Genomic DNA, 15,014 nt, shown 5'->3' with positions numbered 1-15,014 from the left:
TTCCTTCCTTCCTTCCTTCCTTCCTTCCTTCCTTCCTTCCTTCCTTCTCTCTCTCTCTCTCCCTTCTTTCATATAATTTATTGTCAAGTTGGCTAACATACAGTGTGTATAGCATGCTCTTGGTTTCCAGAGTAGGTTCCCATGATTCATTGCTTTACGTACAATACCCAGTGCTCATCCCAACAAGTGCCCTCCTCAATGCCCATCACCCATTTTCCCCTTTCTCCTGCCACGCCCTCCCATCAACTCTCAGTTTGTTCTCTGTATTTAAGAGTCTCTTATGAGTTTGCCTCCCTCCCTGTTTGAAACTATTTTTCCCCTTCCCTTCCCCCATGGTTTTCTGGTAAGTTTCTCAGGTTCCACATATGAGTAAAAACGTATGGTATCTGTCTTTCTCTGACTGACTTAATTTCACTCAGCATAAGACCCTCCAGTTCCATCCACATTGCTGCAAATGGAAGGATTTCATTCTTTCTCATTGCCAAGTAGTATTCCATTGTATAGAAAAACCACATCTTCTTTACCAATTCATCAGTTGATGGACATTTGGGCTCTTTCCATGGTTTGGCTGTTGTTGAAAGTCTGCTATAAAGTGAGTCCTTTCTTTCTTTCTTTCTTTCTTTCTTTCTTTCTTTCTTTTTTTTTTTTTCTTTTTTTTTTCTTTTTTTTTTTTTTTTATTTGACCTGGGTTATTTCTTATTTATTTATTTATTTTAATTTTTTTTTTTTAACGTTTATTTATTTTTGGGACAGAGAGAGACAGAGCATGAACGGGCTAGGGGCAGAGAGAGAGGGAGACACAGAATTGGAAACAGGCTCCAGGCTCTGAGCCATCAGCCCAGAGCCCGACGCGGGGCTCGAACTCACGGACCGCGAGATCGTGACCTGGCTGAAGTCGGACGCTTAACCGACTGCGCCACCCAGGCGCCCCTATTTATTTATTTTAGTAATAAACTTATTGTCAAGTTGTTTTCATACAACACCCAGTGTTGATCCCAACAGGTGCCCTCCTCAATGCCCATCACCCACTTTCCCCTCCCTCCCACCCCCCCATCAGCCCTCAGTTTATTCTCAGTTTTTAAGAGTGTCTTATGGTTTGGCTCCCTCCCTCTCTTTTTTTTTTTTTCCTTCCCCTCCCCCGTGGTCTTCCGTTAAGTTTCTCAGGATCCACATAAGAGTGAAAACATAGGGTATAAAGTGAATTCTTTCTTAAAAGGGAGGTCCACAGAGCACACCTGCTGCCACACGGCCCTGGTCATTCATTTGGTCATTCCTGAGCCCTTCTTGGTGTCAGGCATATTTTAGATACCACTGGGGAGACCCAATGTGGTCAAAATAAAGTTACTGCCCCCTTAGAGTTCTTACCCCATGAAGGACCATAGGATATAAATAGATAAAAAGTTCACTGAGTAAGATGAAACACGGAAGTTGGGGAGAGAATGGCCAGGGAGGAGTCCCTGGTGAGCTCACGAAGCAGGAATTGTCAGGACAGCCAGGAAGGACACAGGTGTCCAGGCAGAAGGAACAATCTGGTGTCCATCGTGGGAAGGAGCTTGGTGCCTGTAACTCGTCCTGAGAGCCAGGCCCGGGCCCTCCCCTCACCCGCATCCTCACCCTGAGGGTCCCTCTTCTTGTGCAGCCTTTGGTCTGGGTGGCCAGTCATGGGGATTCTTGGCTGGATAGGGAGAAGGAGATGTGTTGGGTTCAAAAGTGAAGGACGGAGCCAGATCCTAGAGGCCAAATGTTGTACAATCCCTGGTCTGTGAAAGGTCCAGAACAAGAATATCACAGAGACAAGAAGCTGATTCGTGCCTGCCAGCGGTTGGGGGAGGGAGGAAGGGAAATGAATATTTCATGGGCACAGGGTTTCCTTCTGGTGGGATGAAATGTTCTGGAACTAGCTAGAGGTGGTTGTCGCACACCATCGTGAATGAGCGTTAATGTCACTGAATTGTTGGCTTTAAATGGTTAATTTTGTGGGACGCCTGGCTGGCTCAGTCAGTGGAGCATGTGACTCTTGATCTCGGGGTTGTGATTTTGAGCTCCACACTGGACACAGAGGTTACTTACTGTGTGTTGTGTGAATTTTATCTCAAAAAAAAAAAAAAATTCACACACACAAGGTGAGGGATGAGAGGGTGGGGGTGGGGGCATGATGGCCGTGGTCTGGCCCCAGGGAGAACATCTACGCCTTGAGAAACTCTGGGTGGGAGGAGGGATCTTCCACGAAAGAGAGGCTGAGGGGCAGGTGTGTGCAGAAGGCGGGCAGGTCTGGGAAACGGTGAAAGGGCCTTTGCAGGACAAGTGGGGAGTCTGGGGTCAGGCGGAACTCTGCAAGAGTCCTCACCCATTCCTCTGTCTTCTTTCTTTTCCTCTAAGCTGTGAAGGTTCCGCATCCCCCAACTCGAAGCCTGTATGATCGTGAACGCCCGAGTGCCTTGTTTGGTGCCATCTACCCCTGTGAGTACCTGCCCTCCGAACACCCTGGCCCAGCTGGGGTCCTGGCAGGGTCTCTGGGGCTCACCCGTCCCAGCCTGGGGTGCTCCTGACCCACCTCATCCGTCTCTCACCTGCTCTGTGTGTGCCAGGTCCAAGAAGTCCCCTCAGGTGTCCCATCCCCCTGCCAAGCACCCAGCTCCCTGGCCATGGCTTCAAGCCATCCTGGGCTCCTGGTTTACCCTTCAGCGGGGCTTCCTGGCCAAGCACCATCCAGGGGGCCGAGACCAGGTGTCTGTCCCCTAGCTGCAGGGGTGGGATGAGGGGCCCATTCACCATCCTGGGCCTCTCTGCCTGGGGCCCCATGAGCTGGGCTGGGGGGATTCCTCTGATTGCCATCACCACGTACCAGGTACCTGCAGATGCTTTACAGCCTGTGCTGCGCTCTCTCCCTTCTCATCCACGCCGTCCTCGGCCCAGTTGGGGGGGTGTGCACTGCTCTCCCAGCTCACAGCGCGGAGCTGAGGCACCGCAACCCTGACCCTGGATTCCATGTTCATGTGCACTTGAGCATCCGACTGTGGCGTCATTTATCTGGAGTCATCCCCGGGGGAACTTTAGGGTGTGTCTGGGACAGGGTGAGCCATGGGAAAGCACTTCCGGTCTTGTCTACTTAATGGGTATGACCCGTCAGGCCAGCCGCCCCCCTCCCCACCCCACCCCACCCCCCACCCCCCACCTGCCCCATGATTGTTGCTGGGACACAGCATCGTCTCTCCTGCCTCTCTCAGGCCTGCACCCCCGCAAGAGTGTGTGCTCAGCCACCTCGGGCTCCCAGCCTCCGATGCCAGCTCGGCCTCCATCGCTGCCGCCCCTGCCCCTGCTGCCACCACGGACGCCATCCCAGGGGGACCCCCAGCAGGTCCCGCGGCCTGCCCGGCACACACGACCTCTGCGCCTCGAGTCCCGAGCCAGCATGCAGCCTGCCAACCCGTGAGCCCTGCGTCCCTCACCCCTCCCTTCATCCCTCCTCTCCCCCTGCTGGCAGAGACTGGGCCCTGAGCTCAGCCTGAGGAGGGTGCAGGGGACCTGGACATGAGTGAAAGGCCTCCATAAGGGACTGATTTTGACTCAGTGGCTGTTTTTGTTTGTTTTTTTTTTTTTTTTTAAGTTTATTTATTTGAGAGAGAGACAGAGAGTGAGCGAGGAAGCGGGGCAGAGAGAGAGAATCCCAAGCAGGCTCCACGGTCAGCTCAGAGCCTGACGCGGGGCTTGATCTCATGACCGCGAGATCATGACCTGAGCTGAAATCAAGACTCGGACACCCCTTAACTCTATACATACGCACACAACACAATCTTTTTTTATCCTGCACTTCGTGGAGAACACAGCTCTCTAGATTGAATTTTCCACTGAGCCAACATAATTCCTTGACCAGTCTTCAATACAACAGCTAACATGCTTTTGAAAACAATCACTTTCCTTTTTTATTTTGCTGAAATGATTCTATCAGAATCAGTTCCTAGTACAGCTACTGCCGACGTGTGTTTTCTTTGGGGGCCATTATTTCTGACCAGACCCCTTTTCTCATGGGAGCCAAATATTACTGTGTGCCTCCTTTTGTATTTCATGCTGATCCTTCCCACCGGTCATTATAGTCATGCATTGGATATTTTTAAAACCTGATTGTTGATGTTTACGTTTTGGCCAGTCCTCGAGGAATTGGGAGCAGAGGCCCCTGGAAGGCCCTGGGCTGCCCTTCCCCCAGGGCCAGAATCCTGCTCGCCTGTTTGACGTCCTTCTGTTTCTTCCGGGGGGTGACTGCCCATCCTCTTGGTGGAGCGAGGAGCAGCCTGGGAGGTCATGATGACCTGGTCTGGCAATTTAGTGGGCAGCCCGGGACCGCAGAGGGCGCACACCTGCCTGCCAGCACTGTACACGCCCGGCTTGCCTCTCCCCTTCTCTTCCTCTCCCCGTCCACTCCATGGCTCTGGCTAGTTGTGCCCACTATGCTTTTCATACTTCTGACACGTCTTCCACATTTCACAGTCTCTCCCTGTATGGTTTTGGGGCATGACTCCCCACCCCACCCCACCCCACCCCACCATGCACTGGAGGCCCTGGGGAGGGCGGCTGAGTGGGCAAGGGAGTGGGGGGAGGGAGCTGCCCAGGGGTCTGCTCTGGGGGAGCCAGAGTGCTGGCATGGAGTGGGAGCCCTGGGCCTGGAGGCCATCAGAGTCTGGGCATGCTGCCTGCCTACCCCCTTCCTGATGGTCTCCCGGCCGTGTCCCCAGCTCCTCACCTGTGACCACTCCCAGCCCCTGACTTCTCTTTTCTTTCTCCAAGGACTGTGTCTAAATGAGGCCAAGCTTTTCCTGACCCGGGTGACTTACCTGTCCCAGACACCTTGGGGGACACCGGCTGGTGCAGTCCTGGACCCTGCACCCACCCCCGTATCACAGATGAGTATTTTTGGCACGTTCTCCCCATAATAAAATCTTTCACTTTTTTGACCGTGGATGAGGGTGACTGGCCTGGCACCCCCTGCAGAGGGGGCCTTGTCTGCCCCACGTGGGTGGGTGGACCTGCTGGTCCCTACTCAGGCCCCCACCCCAAGGTCAACCTCCCAGAGCCGCTGGCCAGAACCACCCTGGCTGAGTCCCAGCAGAGAATCAACAGCAAAGCTTCTTGCCTCTGCCACATTTCCCACCACGGCAAAGTGTCCTGAGCCTGCCCTAGCCCTGTGTTCTGGGAAGATCGGAGGTCTGGGGGCAGGGGTAGTGATGTGATTGGCCCAGGTTTGCTCAGGGAGGCCTCAGCTCTCCAGCGCCCGGCCGCCAGGAGCTGTCCTCTTTGGGTGTTGCTCACGGGTATGAGGTCCCCAACTTCCATCACCTCCCACGTCAGGAAAGAGAGGTGCAGCCCGGACTCCGGCAAAGCGTCCCATGCCAGGCTTGTCCCCTGCAGCCCTGACCCTCAGGCACCCACACAGGCAGGATTCTCAGAGCCTCCTCTCCATCCCCGCTGGCCCCCGCAAAGCTGTCTTCCCAGCCATTTCTCAGATTTACAGAGGGAATCGTGCCTGAGTTGGTTCCTGTAGCTCAGGCATTGAGGAGTGAGGCCCAAGGAGGTCACTGTGTAACCATTTGCCCCCGACAGGCTCCTTGGTGTTTTGGAAGGTGGGGATACCCAACAGCAGCCAGCCGGGAGCGATGCCAGAGGATGACAGTCCTGTCCCCCATAGGGGTTGTGGGGGAACAAGCCAGCTTTTGGTCTGGTCCCAGATGGGAGCTGCAGGCAGAATCCTTGCCCCTCCCCTCTTCCAACCCCAGAGGGTGGGGCCTGCAGGGAACTGGGAGGGAGGTGCTCAGGAAGTAGCCACCCCAGGCCAGCTGGGAAAGGTGCCTGGGGAGCAGACAGAACCAAGATGGGGTCAGCAGAGTGGGAATCTCAGGAGGTCCTGGGTTTAGCCTCCTCCTCTGCCAGGGGGACATGGTTCCTGGCCTGGGATGCAGCGGCCGTGCCGGGCTGGACCAGGAGGAAGGGAACCAACCGTGCCAGTCATGCGGGCTGGCCTGGTGTGGGGCTGCAAAATGAGTTGGGCAGGAGGGGGAGAGAGAGGCCTCTTGCCAAGCGGAGGGTCCTGCTTTGAGGGGCTGCTGGAAAGGAGATGCTGACTGACGACCACCCTGCACCCCCAACACGGCCCACAGCCCACCGCTGCAGGTGAAAGGGTCACTGAACATTTCTACCTTCCAAAGACGACGAACTCCATAACTCTAAGGTATAAACAACCAACGAGAGCCGGTTCCCAAGGCAAGTCGCCAACAGCGGAGAGCTGAGGTGCTGGAAGGGCGGGCCTTCTGTGCAGGGACCTCCTCCACTAAAATCAGCGCACACTGGTGTCCCTGGCTTGACCCCCGACTCACTGCGGTTCTAGGGGCTGTAGGCAGAGAACCACCAAACCAACACACAACCGCCAGAGAAAGGCTTCTTTTCGCAGTCCCCCTCATCTTGCTCGTGGCTTCCCCAGGATCCACAGAAAACGACCCCACCAACACGTGCAGCTCTTATCCCCCAGAAGAGGAGAAACGGCCCCCGAGAGCAGAGCAGATCGCTGCCATCGGGTTCCCAGCACCTCGTGCTGTGCCCCCGACACGCCCTCGGCCAGCCTGGGAGTGGGTCTGAGAGGACCCAGCGCCCCCCTCCCCTAAAGGAGCTGAGTTCTCCTAAGGCTCCTATGAAACACATATCGCCCAAACATAAGCTGTGGCTAAGCAACCAGAGACCTTCCCAAAGGCAGGAATTGCAAAGAACCTAGCATCAAGAGATCTCCTTTTGTCCGGCACAGGCGGCCTCCCCAGCACTGGCCCTGGGAAGTAACCAGCCTCAAAGCACTCATCTGTCCTCAGAGGAGTCCTGACGTAAAAGCCCCTCAGAGACCTCCAGGGCCGTGGCAGCCCTGCCCACTGCCGGGCTCGGGGGGCCGGCCTTGGGGACAGCATGCTTTCCTGAGGCCGGCCACAACGTGTTCTTAGAGAACCCCGGGAACATCCCTTTCATCCGAGAGAATCCGAAGAACAAGCCCCTTTTTTCAGCTGTCTCAAGGAGGAGCCCTGCCTGCCCACAGAAAGCGTTTTAGCGTCTCCATCTACCAGGTGCCCCCCTCCATCCCCGCGGAGCAGGGCTTTTACTTCTGAAGTTCTTCGTGGTGAAAAACAAGATCCCCTCCAGATCCCGATTTGGAGACAGGAACTGGACACACGTCTGTGGCCAGTGGAGGGGGCTGACTGATGACAGGCAGGCTGGCTGGGTCCCCCCTCTGATGGTCAGCTTCAGCCCGTTGTGACCTCGTGGGAACCCGGGCCAGCTGTTTATTTCCAAGATCGGCCAGAAGTGAGACTTTTTGTGCAGACTCCAGTGATTAAATGTCGGCAGGCCATCCTGAGAGAGATGGAGCATCGTTTGAGCCAAGCTGCACATGTCCGGGGACTATGGGTTTGCAAAGCCCCAAATTAGCATGCCCAGGTGCTTTAACGGCAGACCGGAAAGATGCACCCACTGCTCATCACCTGGGGAGGCTAGACCATCCCACGTGCTGCCACGTCCACTCTTCAGGAATGAGATACTCGGAGCTCAAATTGTCCTTTCAAGCAACTTCAAGGATGCAGACAGGGTTTTTTAGAGCAGAACTTTGGAAACAGTCATTTGAGCTCAAGTCTGGCAGGCAGGTAGGGGGTGACCATGCCCAGAAGACGCTGGGCTTTTAGGTGACAAGGCCAGGTCCAAGGAGGTGCCAAGGTGGACAGTCAATGATGGCTGTGTCTGTTCCCTTCCACTCATGCACCCAGTACCTTTGCTTTTCAGCCAACTTACACTTTGAACATGTTAATAGATGGTTACGGACTCGTTCGGCTTTGCTTCTGAGCTTCCAGGCTTGGGAAAGTTGAAGAAGGTTCCAGGTTCTCTGTTCCCACCTCTGGCTTCCCTTTGAGTTTGGCCCACTTTTACAGCCTTTCCCTTGCCCAGGGGGATGTTCAGACCAGGGGATCCTGGCACACCTGGCAGGGCCTCTGCATTGCTGGAAAGTACTAGAGCCCCCGGCCCTAGCTCCAACCCTGCTCTCTGCCCCCTCCTGTCCAGGTACCCACCTTGGCTGAGGCACTTGGGGAGAATCAAATTCCTGGGCTCTCCTCCAGAACAGTTGTCTCAAGCACCCAGGGGACCTTCACGCCCCACAAACTTGGGGGTCACAAGGCTGGTGGCTCCCAGTTGCTGTGAGGGGGGGCGCGCTGAGGCTCCGCATCCCAATCACCTGAGAGCTGTTTTATTAACAGCTGTGACGCTCTGTTAAGTTCACCCTTTCAACATGTACGATTAAGTAATTTTTATTCCCAAGCCGATCAACCAATAGCCTGGGGAACGTTTAAAATTATACCGTCGAGCCTTCCCCCCCGAGACTCTGATGCCGTGGGGTCTGGGAGTCTATGGTTTGTCTTTTTACGGAGCTCCCAGGAGGCTCTACTGTGCAGCCAACCATGGGAACCACAGGTCTAGGAGACATTCTGCCATGTCTACAGACGTTTTTGGTTGTCACAATTGGGAGATGCTGCTGGCGTCTAGCGGATAGAGGCCAAAATGCTGGTCAATATCCCACAGGGCACAAGACACCCCCAGCAGACAGTGAGCCAGCCCCAAATGTCCACAGTGCCCAGGTTGGAAAGCCATGGCCTACAGGAACTCCCAGTCCTTTCTGGCCTGAGGTGACCACCTGCAACCTCCAGGCACAGCCCATGGCAGTCCCCCAGGAACAGAAAAATGCACCTCACCTCCAAGAGATCAGCACTGAGTAGAGATGTCGTGGAGGAACATTTCTCAACGTGGAGCTCGAGGTCCTGCACCTCTAACAAGCTCCCAGGTGGTGCTGCTGGTCTGGGGACCAGACTGTGTAGCCGCCCAGGGTAGAGCCTCCTATGTCTCCAGGAGTGCAAATTCTAGATGGAGCCCTGGCTCTCTGGTGCCTCTGACACAGTCATCATTCCCTGGGGCAGCCCAGGCGCACTCACCCCTCCGCAGCAGGTAACCCATAAACACATACTTGTCTGTGCATTTCTCCCACCACTTGAGGGAGGTGTGGCAGTTATCTGAGAATTTTCCCTCATCAAAAAGAACGGAGCAGCAGCAGTAGCGAAGATTCAGGAGGGCCCAAGATGTCCTCACTCTTATCCATCCCGCCCCTCCCTACCCTCCCCACACGCACCCCAGAAACAGCTGTGCCCCCGCCTCTGGACTTCAAGAGGAAGGCCCTTAGAAGGGTGGGTTTCAAGATGAGGACACAACTCCAAGACCTAAGCAACAGCTTGGGCGGGGGCCCAGTGGTCAGTCTTCAGTGACACCCAGAGGGTACAGTCAACCAGGAGCCTGTCCAGGGTCCAGCAGGGTGGAGACAAAGCTGGGGAGGCCAGGGAGCAGCAGTGGCGACACCAGCACAGGAGCATCCTCATCCCTGGGCGCAAGGGCAGGACTGCGGTGAGGAGTGCAGAGACATCAAACAGGAGACCTTCTGCAACAGAAGACACTCTCCAACCCAGTCATCATCCGCAGAAGGGGGCACCTGAGGGGCTGGGCGCCAGGTGGGCCATCCTAGGTTAGGGAGTGAGATCTGCCTCTACTGAGGATTGGGCAGAGACCGTGGCCTCCCTCCTTCCCCAAAGCCCAGTCCCTCACAAGGGGTGCAAGGCTGAGGCTGCCTTGGGAACCGTATCCCCCAGCGTGGGCAGCTGTGGGGGGAGGGGGAGGGGACAGAGTGGGGCATCCCTGGCTTCTCCCTTGGGGTGAGAGCAGGTGTCTGTCCCAGCCCAGCTCAGGAGCAGCCCGGGATCCCATCTGCTCTCCCTGGTTTGCCGGTCTCCTTAGTGACAAAAGGTCTGAGTTGCAGGTTGGACTCTGCCCTGGGCTTGTCCTGTTCCTGTCACGAGCCCCCACTGGCTCTGCGCAGAAGCCTGCTATCTGACCACGGGCGCTGTGGTCTGCGGCTCCCCAGGGGAGGGCCCTGCCCTACCAGGCATGTTTGCTGGAGGTTGGGCTTGGAGTGTCCAGCCTGCAGCCTGCAGCCAGCCATTGGGGCCCTAAAGACACACAAAAAAAGGTCCTTATGTGAAACCCAAGCAGACTGGAAGGAGTTGTTAGCCCTGGAGGTCAGGATCAGTCCAGCCGGACAGGGGAAGGATGGGCAGGAGGGCTGGGATTCTGGAACACTGGCCAGAAATGAACTTCCTGGGAAGAACCTTGGATGGGCAGGAAGATTCCAGAGCCACGTTATGGTTGAAAAGACAGCAAGAGACAGCAGCAGTGTGGAGCCAGGCAGGACTGGGGGGGTGGGGGTGGGGTCTGGGCTCTGTCAGTGCCCTGCCTCTCCACATGGAGCCAGCTGGCAGCAAAGCTTAGGATAGGAGGCAAGACCACAAAGCCCGGTGGTAGTTTGAACTCTTTTCTTCTCTTTTGTTAAAAGGGGGAAGGGAAAGGGTGTGAGGTACCCCCGGGCTCTGGGGGAGGCATGCAGGCAGCCCCAGCAGGCAAGCGCTGGGGAATGGGTGGGAAGAGTCCTGGAGTTTCCCACAATTCTTTTCTCTGCAGGGAACAGCAAGGCTGGCTGACAAGGGGGTGGGAGAGAGGGGCGGGGCCCTGGGGAGAGGGGTGGCGGGCAAGGGGTTTGGGGGCTCACTCTAACATGCAAAGTCCAGCTGCCCCGTAAACTAGGTTGCGTCTTGAGGAGCGACATACATATAAATACATACACAGCTACACACACACATGCGGAGAAGGCTCTGCATTCCCGAGGGTGGGGATCTAGGCCTGCTGGCCCCCAAGGAGCTCCAAGGCAGGAGCCAGTCAAGTCTCCGCTGCTGTGGTGATTCTCCGCAGCCCCCTGGGGTGGGGCAGGGCGAGCGAGTCCTCTGGGGAAGGCTGCTTGTTCTCTGAAGTTCCGTCCACCAGCACCAAGACGACTGAACCACATCCATGCAAGCTGGGTGCCGCGGGCCTGCGCCTCCATGTTCGCACGCAGGCGGCCTGTGTGCTGGCACCAGGGTCCGGTCTCTCCCCTCCAGGGCTCCGGGGAACGGGGGTGCAGACAGAGGAGGGTGAAGGGGGCCCGCGGAGACATCCTCTCCCCCGCCCCACAGGATCCTGGCCTCCGGGAGGGGGGAGGGGCCTCCCTTATCTCTCGGCCTCCATGGCGGGGTGGGCCCTCGGTTCTGAGGAGGCCTGTTGGGGGGCCAAGGGCGGCCAGTCTGACGCTGGGGAAGGGGGTGCCGGAGTCCACAGGGGCGGCTGCTGTGGCTGGTGGTGCTGTGGCCCCCCTGGGGGCGAGGCCGCGGTTGGCCAGCTGGGTGCCGCGAAGCTGCCGGTGGCGGCGTGGGGAAAGTGCGGCGGGGGGGACGTGGCCGTGGCGGCCATTGGGCTGCCACTGCCGCCACCGTGGAAACTCTCGGAAGCCTTGAGACGGGAGAACATGGTGAGGGCATCGGGGAAGTTGGGGGGCGTGGCGGGGGTGTTGGCAGGAGTGCACATCTGTTGGGGGGAAGAACAGAGTGGGGGGTGAGCACCCCTTTCCGGGAGCCCCCGGCCTCCCACTGCCTCCTAGGAGCAGACACACACCCAGCCACCGTTGGGAGCTTCTGTGCCTCTTCCCTGGATGCATCTGGCTCCGTAGGACAGTCCCCTAGCTGGGGGCTCCAGACCTACGGGCCATGTCCCCGTAGGACCCTCTCGTGCGAGCCAGCGGCCTCTCCACTGCGGAGAGCCACGGCGGCTTCCTTCCCCTGCCCTGTACCAGGAGCACCCCCTAGCACCCCGGGGACTGGAGGGACACTTACCATCTGGTGGTGGTGGTGGCTATAGGGGATGTTGGTCTCCTGGAAAAAGGCGCTGAGGGCCGTCTGTGGGAAGAAAGGACCCAAGCTTAATTACCCTCCGGCCCCCCACCCCCACCCCCTCCATGGACCTGCGCCGCCCTCGTTCCCAGGATCTCTGGGGCTTGGAGTGGCCCTGAGCCTGGCTACCGAGGGAGAGAAGGGAGTGTAAGCAGTGTGTCTGTCACAACTCAACGCCTGCCACCTCCCAAGGAGGCGCCACGGGCTCCCAGGCAGGTCTGGCAGGCGGTGAAGACCCTCACACTGCCTGCCTCCCTCCAGCTTGCACTGTGACCTCGGGAGGGGAGCAGGCAGCACCCCTTCCTGGTGTCACAGGGAAAGGCCTTTAGCAGAGATCAGCTGTTGACTTGGGAGATTCGAGCCAGACAGTCCCCAACTCCATGGGTGGCAGCTCCCTAATCTGAGCCTCAATCTCCTCATCTAGGAGCCAGGGAACAGCCAAAGTTCCCAGATGTGAAGTCTGTGACCCACCTGTCCCTCTCCTTGGCTGGCCACAGGAGCCTGCCATGACCTGGGCCTCAGTGTTTCCAACTGCACCACAAGGAGACCTGACCAGGTGGCTTCCACATTCCCGTCCCTTGCCGCAGTAACCTCTTAAGACCCCAGTTCCAGCTGAGAGCCAGAATTAAGTAGGATGGCCTGGGTTTTGCACTCGCTGGCCCCCTCACCCAAGCCTCCCTCAGAATGTTTTTAAGGTGTCAGAGCAGGGGGATGGCAGACATGCGGTCGGGCACCTGGGGTGGTGCGAAGGGGAGCGGGAGGGGGCAGAGTGTCAGACAAAGGCCCGGGGAGAGAGGGCTCCAGGAGCCCTGAGGGAGGTGCTGCATTTGGTCTGTCCTGGCTGAGGCCCTGCAGGAGGGGCACTGAGGAGAATAAGGGAACCAGCTGCTCTTGGGAAAGTGCTGGGTGAGGGAGTGTGTGAAGGGTCTGCCGGGACCTGCCCAGGCCCAAGCCCAGCCCCAGCCCCAGCTGCCCTCCATCACCAGTCCCCCCCCCCCCACCCCCAGGCTCACCACCCTCCCCAGCCCAGCCCAGACCCAATCCCTTCCCCCGCCTCCAACACAGCCAGAAACCCAAGCTGGCTCCCAGGGCTTGCCCTGGGGTTTTGTTATTTTTTTACATTCAAATGAATTTTTCTGGGAATTTCCTGCTGTAGATGCCCTACCCCAGTGTCCCCAGACAGGGTGTGGGAACAGGCTGGGGTGGGTGCTGGTCTCTAAGCGCCTCCTCAGGACTCCTTCCCACCCAGGAGCCCCAGGGGACACACCCTAACTACTCCTTCCCAACAGCAAATCCAAAGGCCATTTGAGTGAGGATTCCAGCACCGCTGCTGCCTTAAAGCACCACCACTTAAACACACAGGTCCCCTCCCCCAGCAGCCTCCTGTCCTCATTAACACCTGAATCACAGAGATGTGACCCAAAAACACTGTGAGCCTGCGGGGGAGGGTACAGAAAGAGTAGCCCTGGGGAGCCCCTAACTCACTCTCACGCAAGGACCTAAGGTTTGGGGGTTCACAACCCATTTTCACCTTAAGTAAACCTCCCTAGTATCCATATCTCCCACTTTACAGATGTGAAACGGAAACTCCGCGAGCCCGAAGCATATGGCTCCTACCTCAGGAGGCCACCAAATCTGCAGGCAGCTCCGGCCCCTCTTGGGGACAGGGTCTCCCCAGGCATTTCAATTCTCAAAGCAACACTTTTAATTCGTGAGGTGGAGCGACACCAACCCGTGCTGAGTGACAGCCCAGCTGGTGCCAGGCTCCCTGCGCTGGGCTGAGAGTCCAGACAGGCCAGGCCTTTCCACCAGGCACCTGCCCGCCCAGCCCCAAGCAGGGAGGGAGCCATGTGTGCAGATGTGGGACTCAAGCAAACTGCCGTGAATGTGGTTTTGCAAGTTTTGCCACATCTAGCCCTTGAGACAAACAGGCTGTTTAGGGAGCTTCCTGCAGGGTGGGGCTGCAGGCCCTGGGGGCGGTGGGCACAAGGGAGTGGCCACTGGCTCTAGAGATCAACTCCCACGCTGGAGGTAGGGAGGAAACTGAGGCCAGAGGAGGAAAGGGAATTGCCCAGAAAGAGCAACCTCCCACGTTGTGTGAAGACCACACAGGGTCGGCGGTCCCTGCTGAGAGCGCGGGTAGAAAGGTGTGAGCAAAGATTCCCCTGGCTGGATAGGCCACTGCTTCCCCAGGCTGTCCAAACCTTTGGGCTGGAATTCTGATCCCCCATCCCATTCTGAAGAAGCTGAGTCCTAGAGTCCTCAGTGTATCCCCTGCAGGCCCGAACACCTTTCCTGGGATGGCTCCCCATCAGGAAACCAGGCTCCCGGCAGGCAGGGCACAGACACCGTCTGAGCTGTGACCTTACACCTGTGAGGGGTGGAGCTCAAGGACTCTGGCCTCTTCCCTAGATACCACCCTGGGTTATTTCTGGGGCAGTTGAGCTAGGCAAAGCCAGGAGGCTTCTTGGCAGCACAAGCTGTGGGCACTAGTGTTCTGTGGGTCAGGGAGGCCTGGTGGGTGGGGTCCTGACTGGGGCAGCCCCACCTCCTACCCAGCTGACCGAAAAGCCACCGAACCGTGTAAACCACGCCGTGCACTGTGCAGGTAAATTCATCTGCCAGCACAGAGGAGGCCACCCGAACACGCCTCTAGGGCGGGGTGCACAGATGCACACTCGTAGCTGTAGTGTGGGGCTCCCAGCACAGCACCCGTACACTCGTGTGTGTACACGCGTGGGCACCATCTGCAAAACGGCGACGTGTGTGTACACGGAGCACACAGCCCGCACCCGCGCGCCGGGTGGACTGCGTGTTTACACACACGCCGACATGCCCACACGTAGCGTGGCGCGTGCGTAAATACAAATGCACATGTACGTGGACACACGCGCCGCCGAGCTGCCCACAGGGCACGCAGACCCTCAAACCCACTCGTGCGGGGCGGCTCTGCCCACGGGCCCCAGAGCTCCCCGTCCCAGCAGGCGGCTCCCGAGGTGGGGGCGGCGCGCGCCCAACTCGGCCCCAGCCCGGGGCGTCCTCCTTCCGGCCGCCCGCCGACTGTCCGTCCGGGCCGCGGCGACGCCCCGCCCTGGCCGTTACCCGAACAAAAGAGGGGGGACCCCGCATCCCGACCGCCGGGGG

The 15,014-nt window shown here is 57.9% G+C and overlaps 2 protein-coding genes across 12 annotated transcripts in view; one reads left to right on the top strand and one right to left on the bottom strand.

Annotated features, from left to right (window-relative positions):
• Positions 1 to 4,954, top strand: part of CUNH16orf96 (chromosome unknown C16orf96 homolog) — a 52,707-nt gene extending 47,753 nt beyond the window's left edge. For 6 of the 10 annotated variants that reach the window (XM_040459127.1, XM_040459125.1, XM_040459130.1 and 3 more), the window contains 3 exons: positions 2,380 to 2,460; positions 3,228 to 3,429; positions 4,783 to 4,954. In XM_040459127.1, coding sequence (XP_040315061.1) covers positions 2,380 to 2,460; positions 3,228 to 3,429; positions 4,783 to 4,798 — 299 coding nt within the window. In that variant the 3' untranslated portion in view covers positions 4,799 to 4,954. Of the gene's footprint in view, positions 1 to 2,379; positions 2,461 to 2,848; positions 3,083 to 3,227; positions 3,430 to 4,782 lie in introns of those variants that run through there. The other 4 variants (XR_005785696.1, XM_040459133.1, XM_040459131.1 and 1 more) reach the window with 4 other exon arrangements.
• A 3,354-nt stretch (positions 4,955 to 8,308) lies between these two features.
• UBALD1 (UBA like domain containing 1) overlaps positions 8,309 to 15,014 on the bottom strand; it is a 7,519-nt gene continuing 813 nt past the window's right edge. The window contains exons 1-3 of one of the 2 annotated variants that reach the window (XM_040459148.1): positions 14,844 to 15,008; positions 11,814 to 11,876; positions 8,309 to 11,508 (exon numbers count right to left, since the gene is read on the bottom strand). In XM_040459148.1, coding sequence (XP_040315082.1) covers positions 11,155 to 11,508; positions 11,814 to 11,876; positions 14,844 to 14,999 — 573 coding nt within the window. In that variant the 5' untranslated portion in view covers positions 15,000 to 15,008 and the 3' untranslated portion in view covers positions 8,309 to 11,154. Of the gene's footprint in view, positions 11,509 to 11,813; positions 11,877 to 14,843; positions 15,009 to 15,014 lie in introns of those variants that run through there. The other variant, XM_040459147.1, reaches the window with a different exon arrangement.

Source organism: Herpailurus yagouaroundi, unplaced genomic scaffold, assembly GCF_014898765.1.
Source record: "Herpailurus yagouaroundi ecotype Mexico unplaced genomic scaffold, PumYag 222, whole genome shotgun sequence".
Lineage (NCBI taxonomy): Eukaryota > Metazoa > Chordata > Mammalia > Carnivora > Felidae > Herpailurus > Herpailurus yagouaroundi.
Note: the sequence above shows the minus strand (reverse complement) of the source record. Positions and strands in the feature narration are given on the sequence as shown.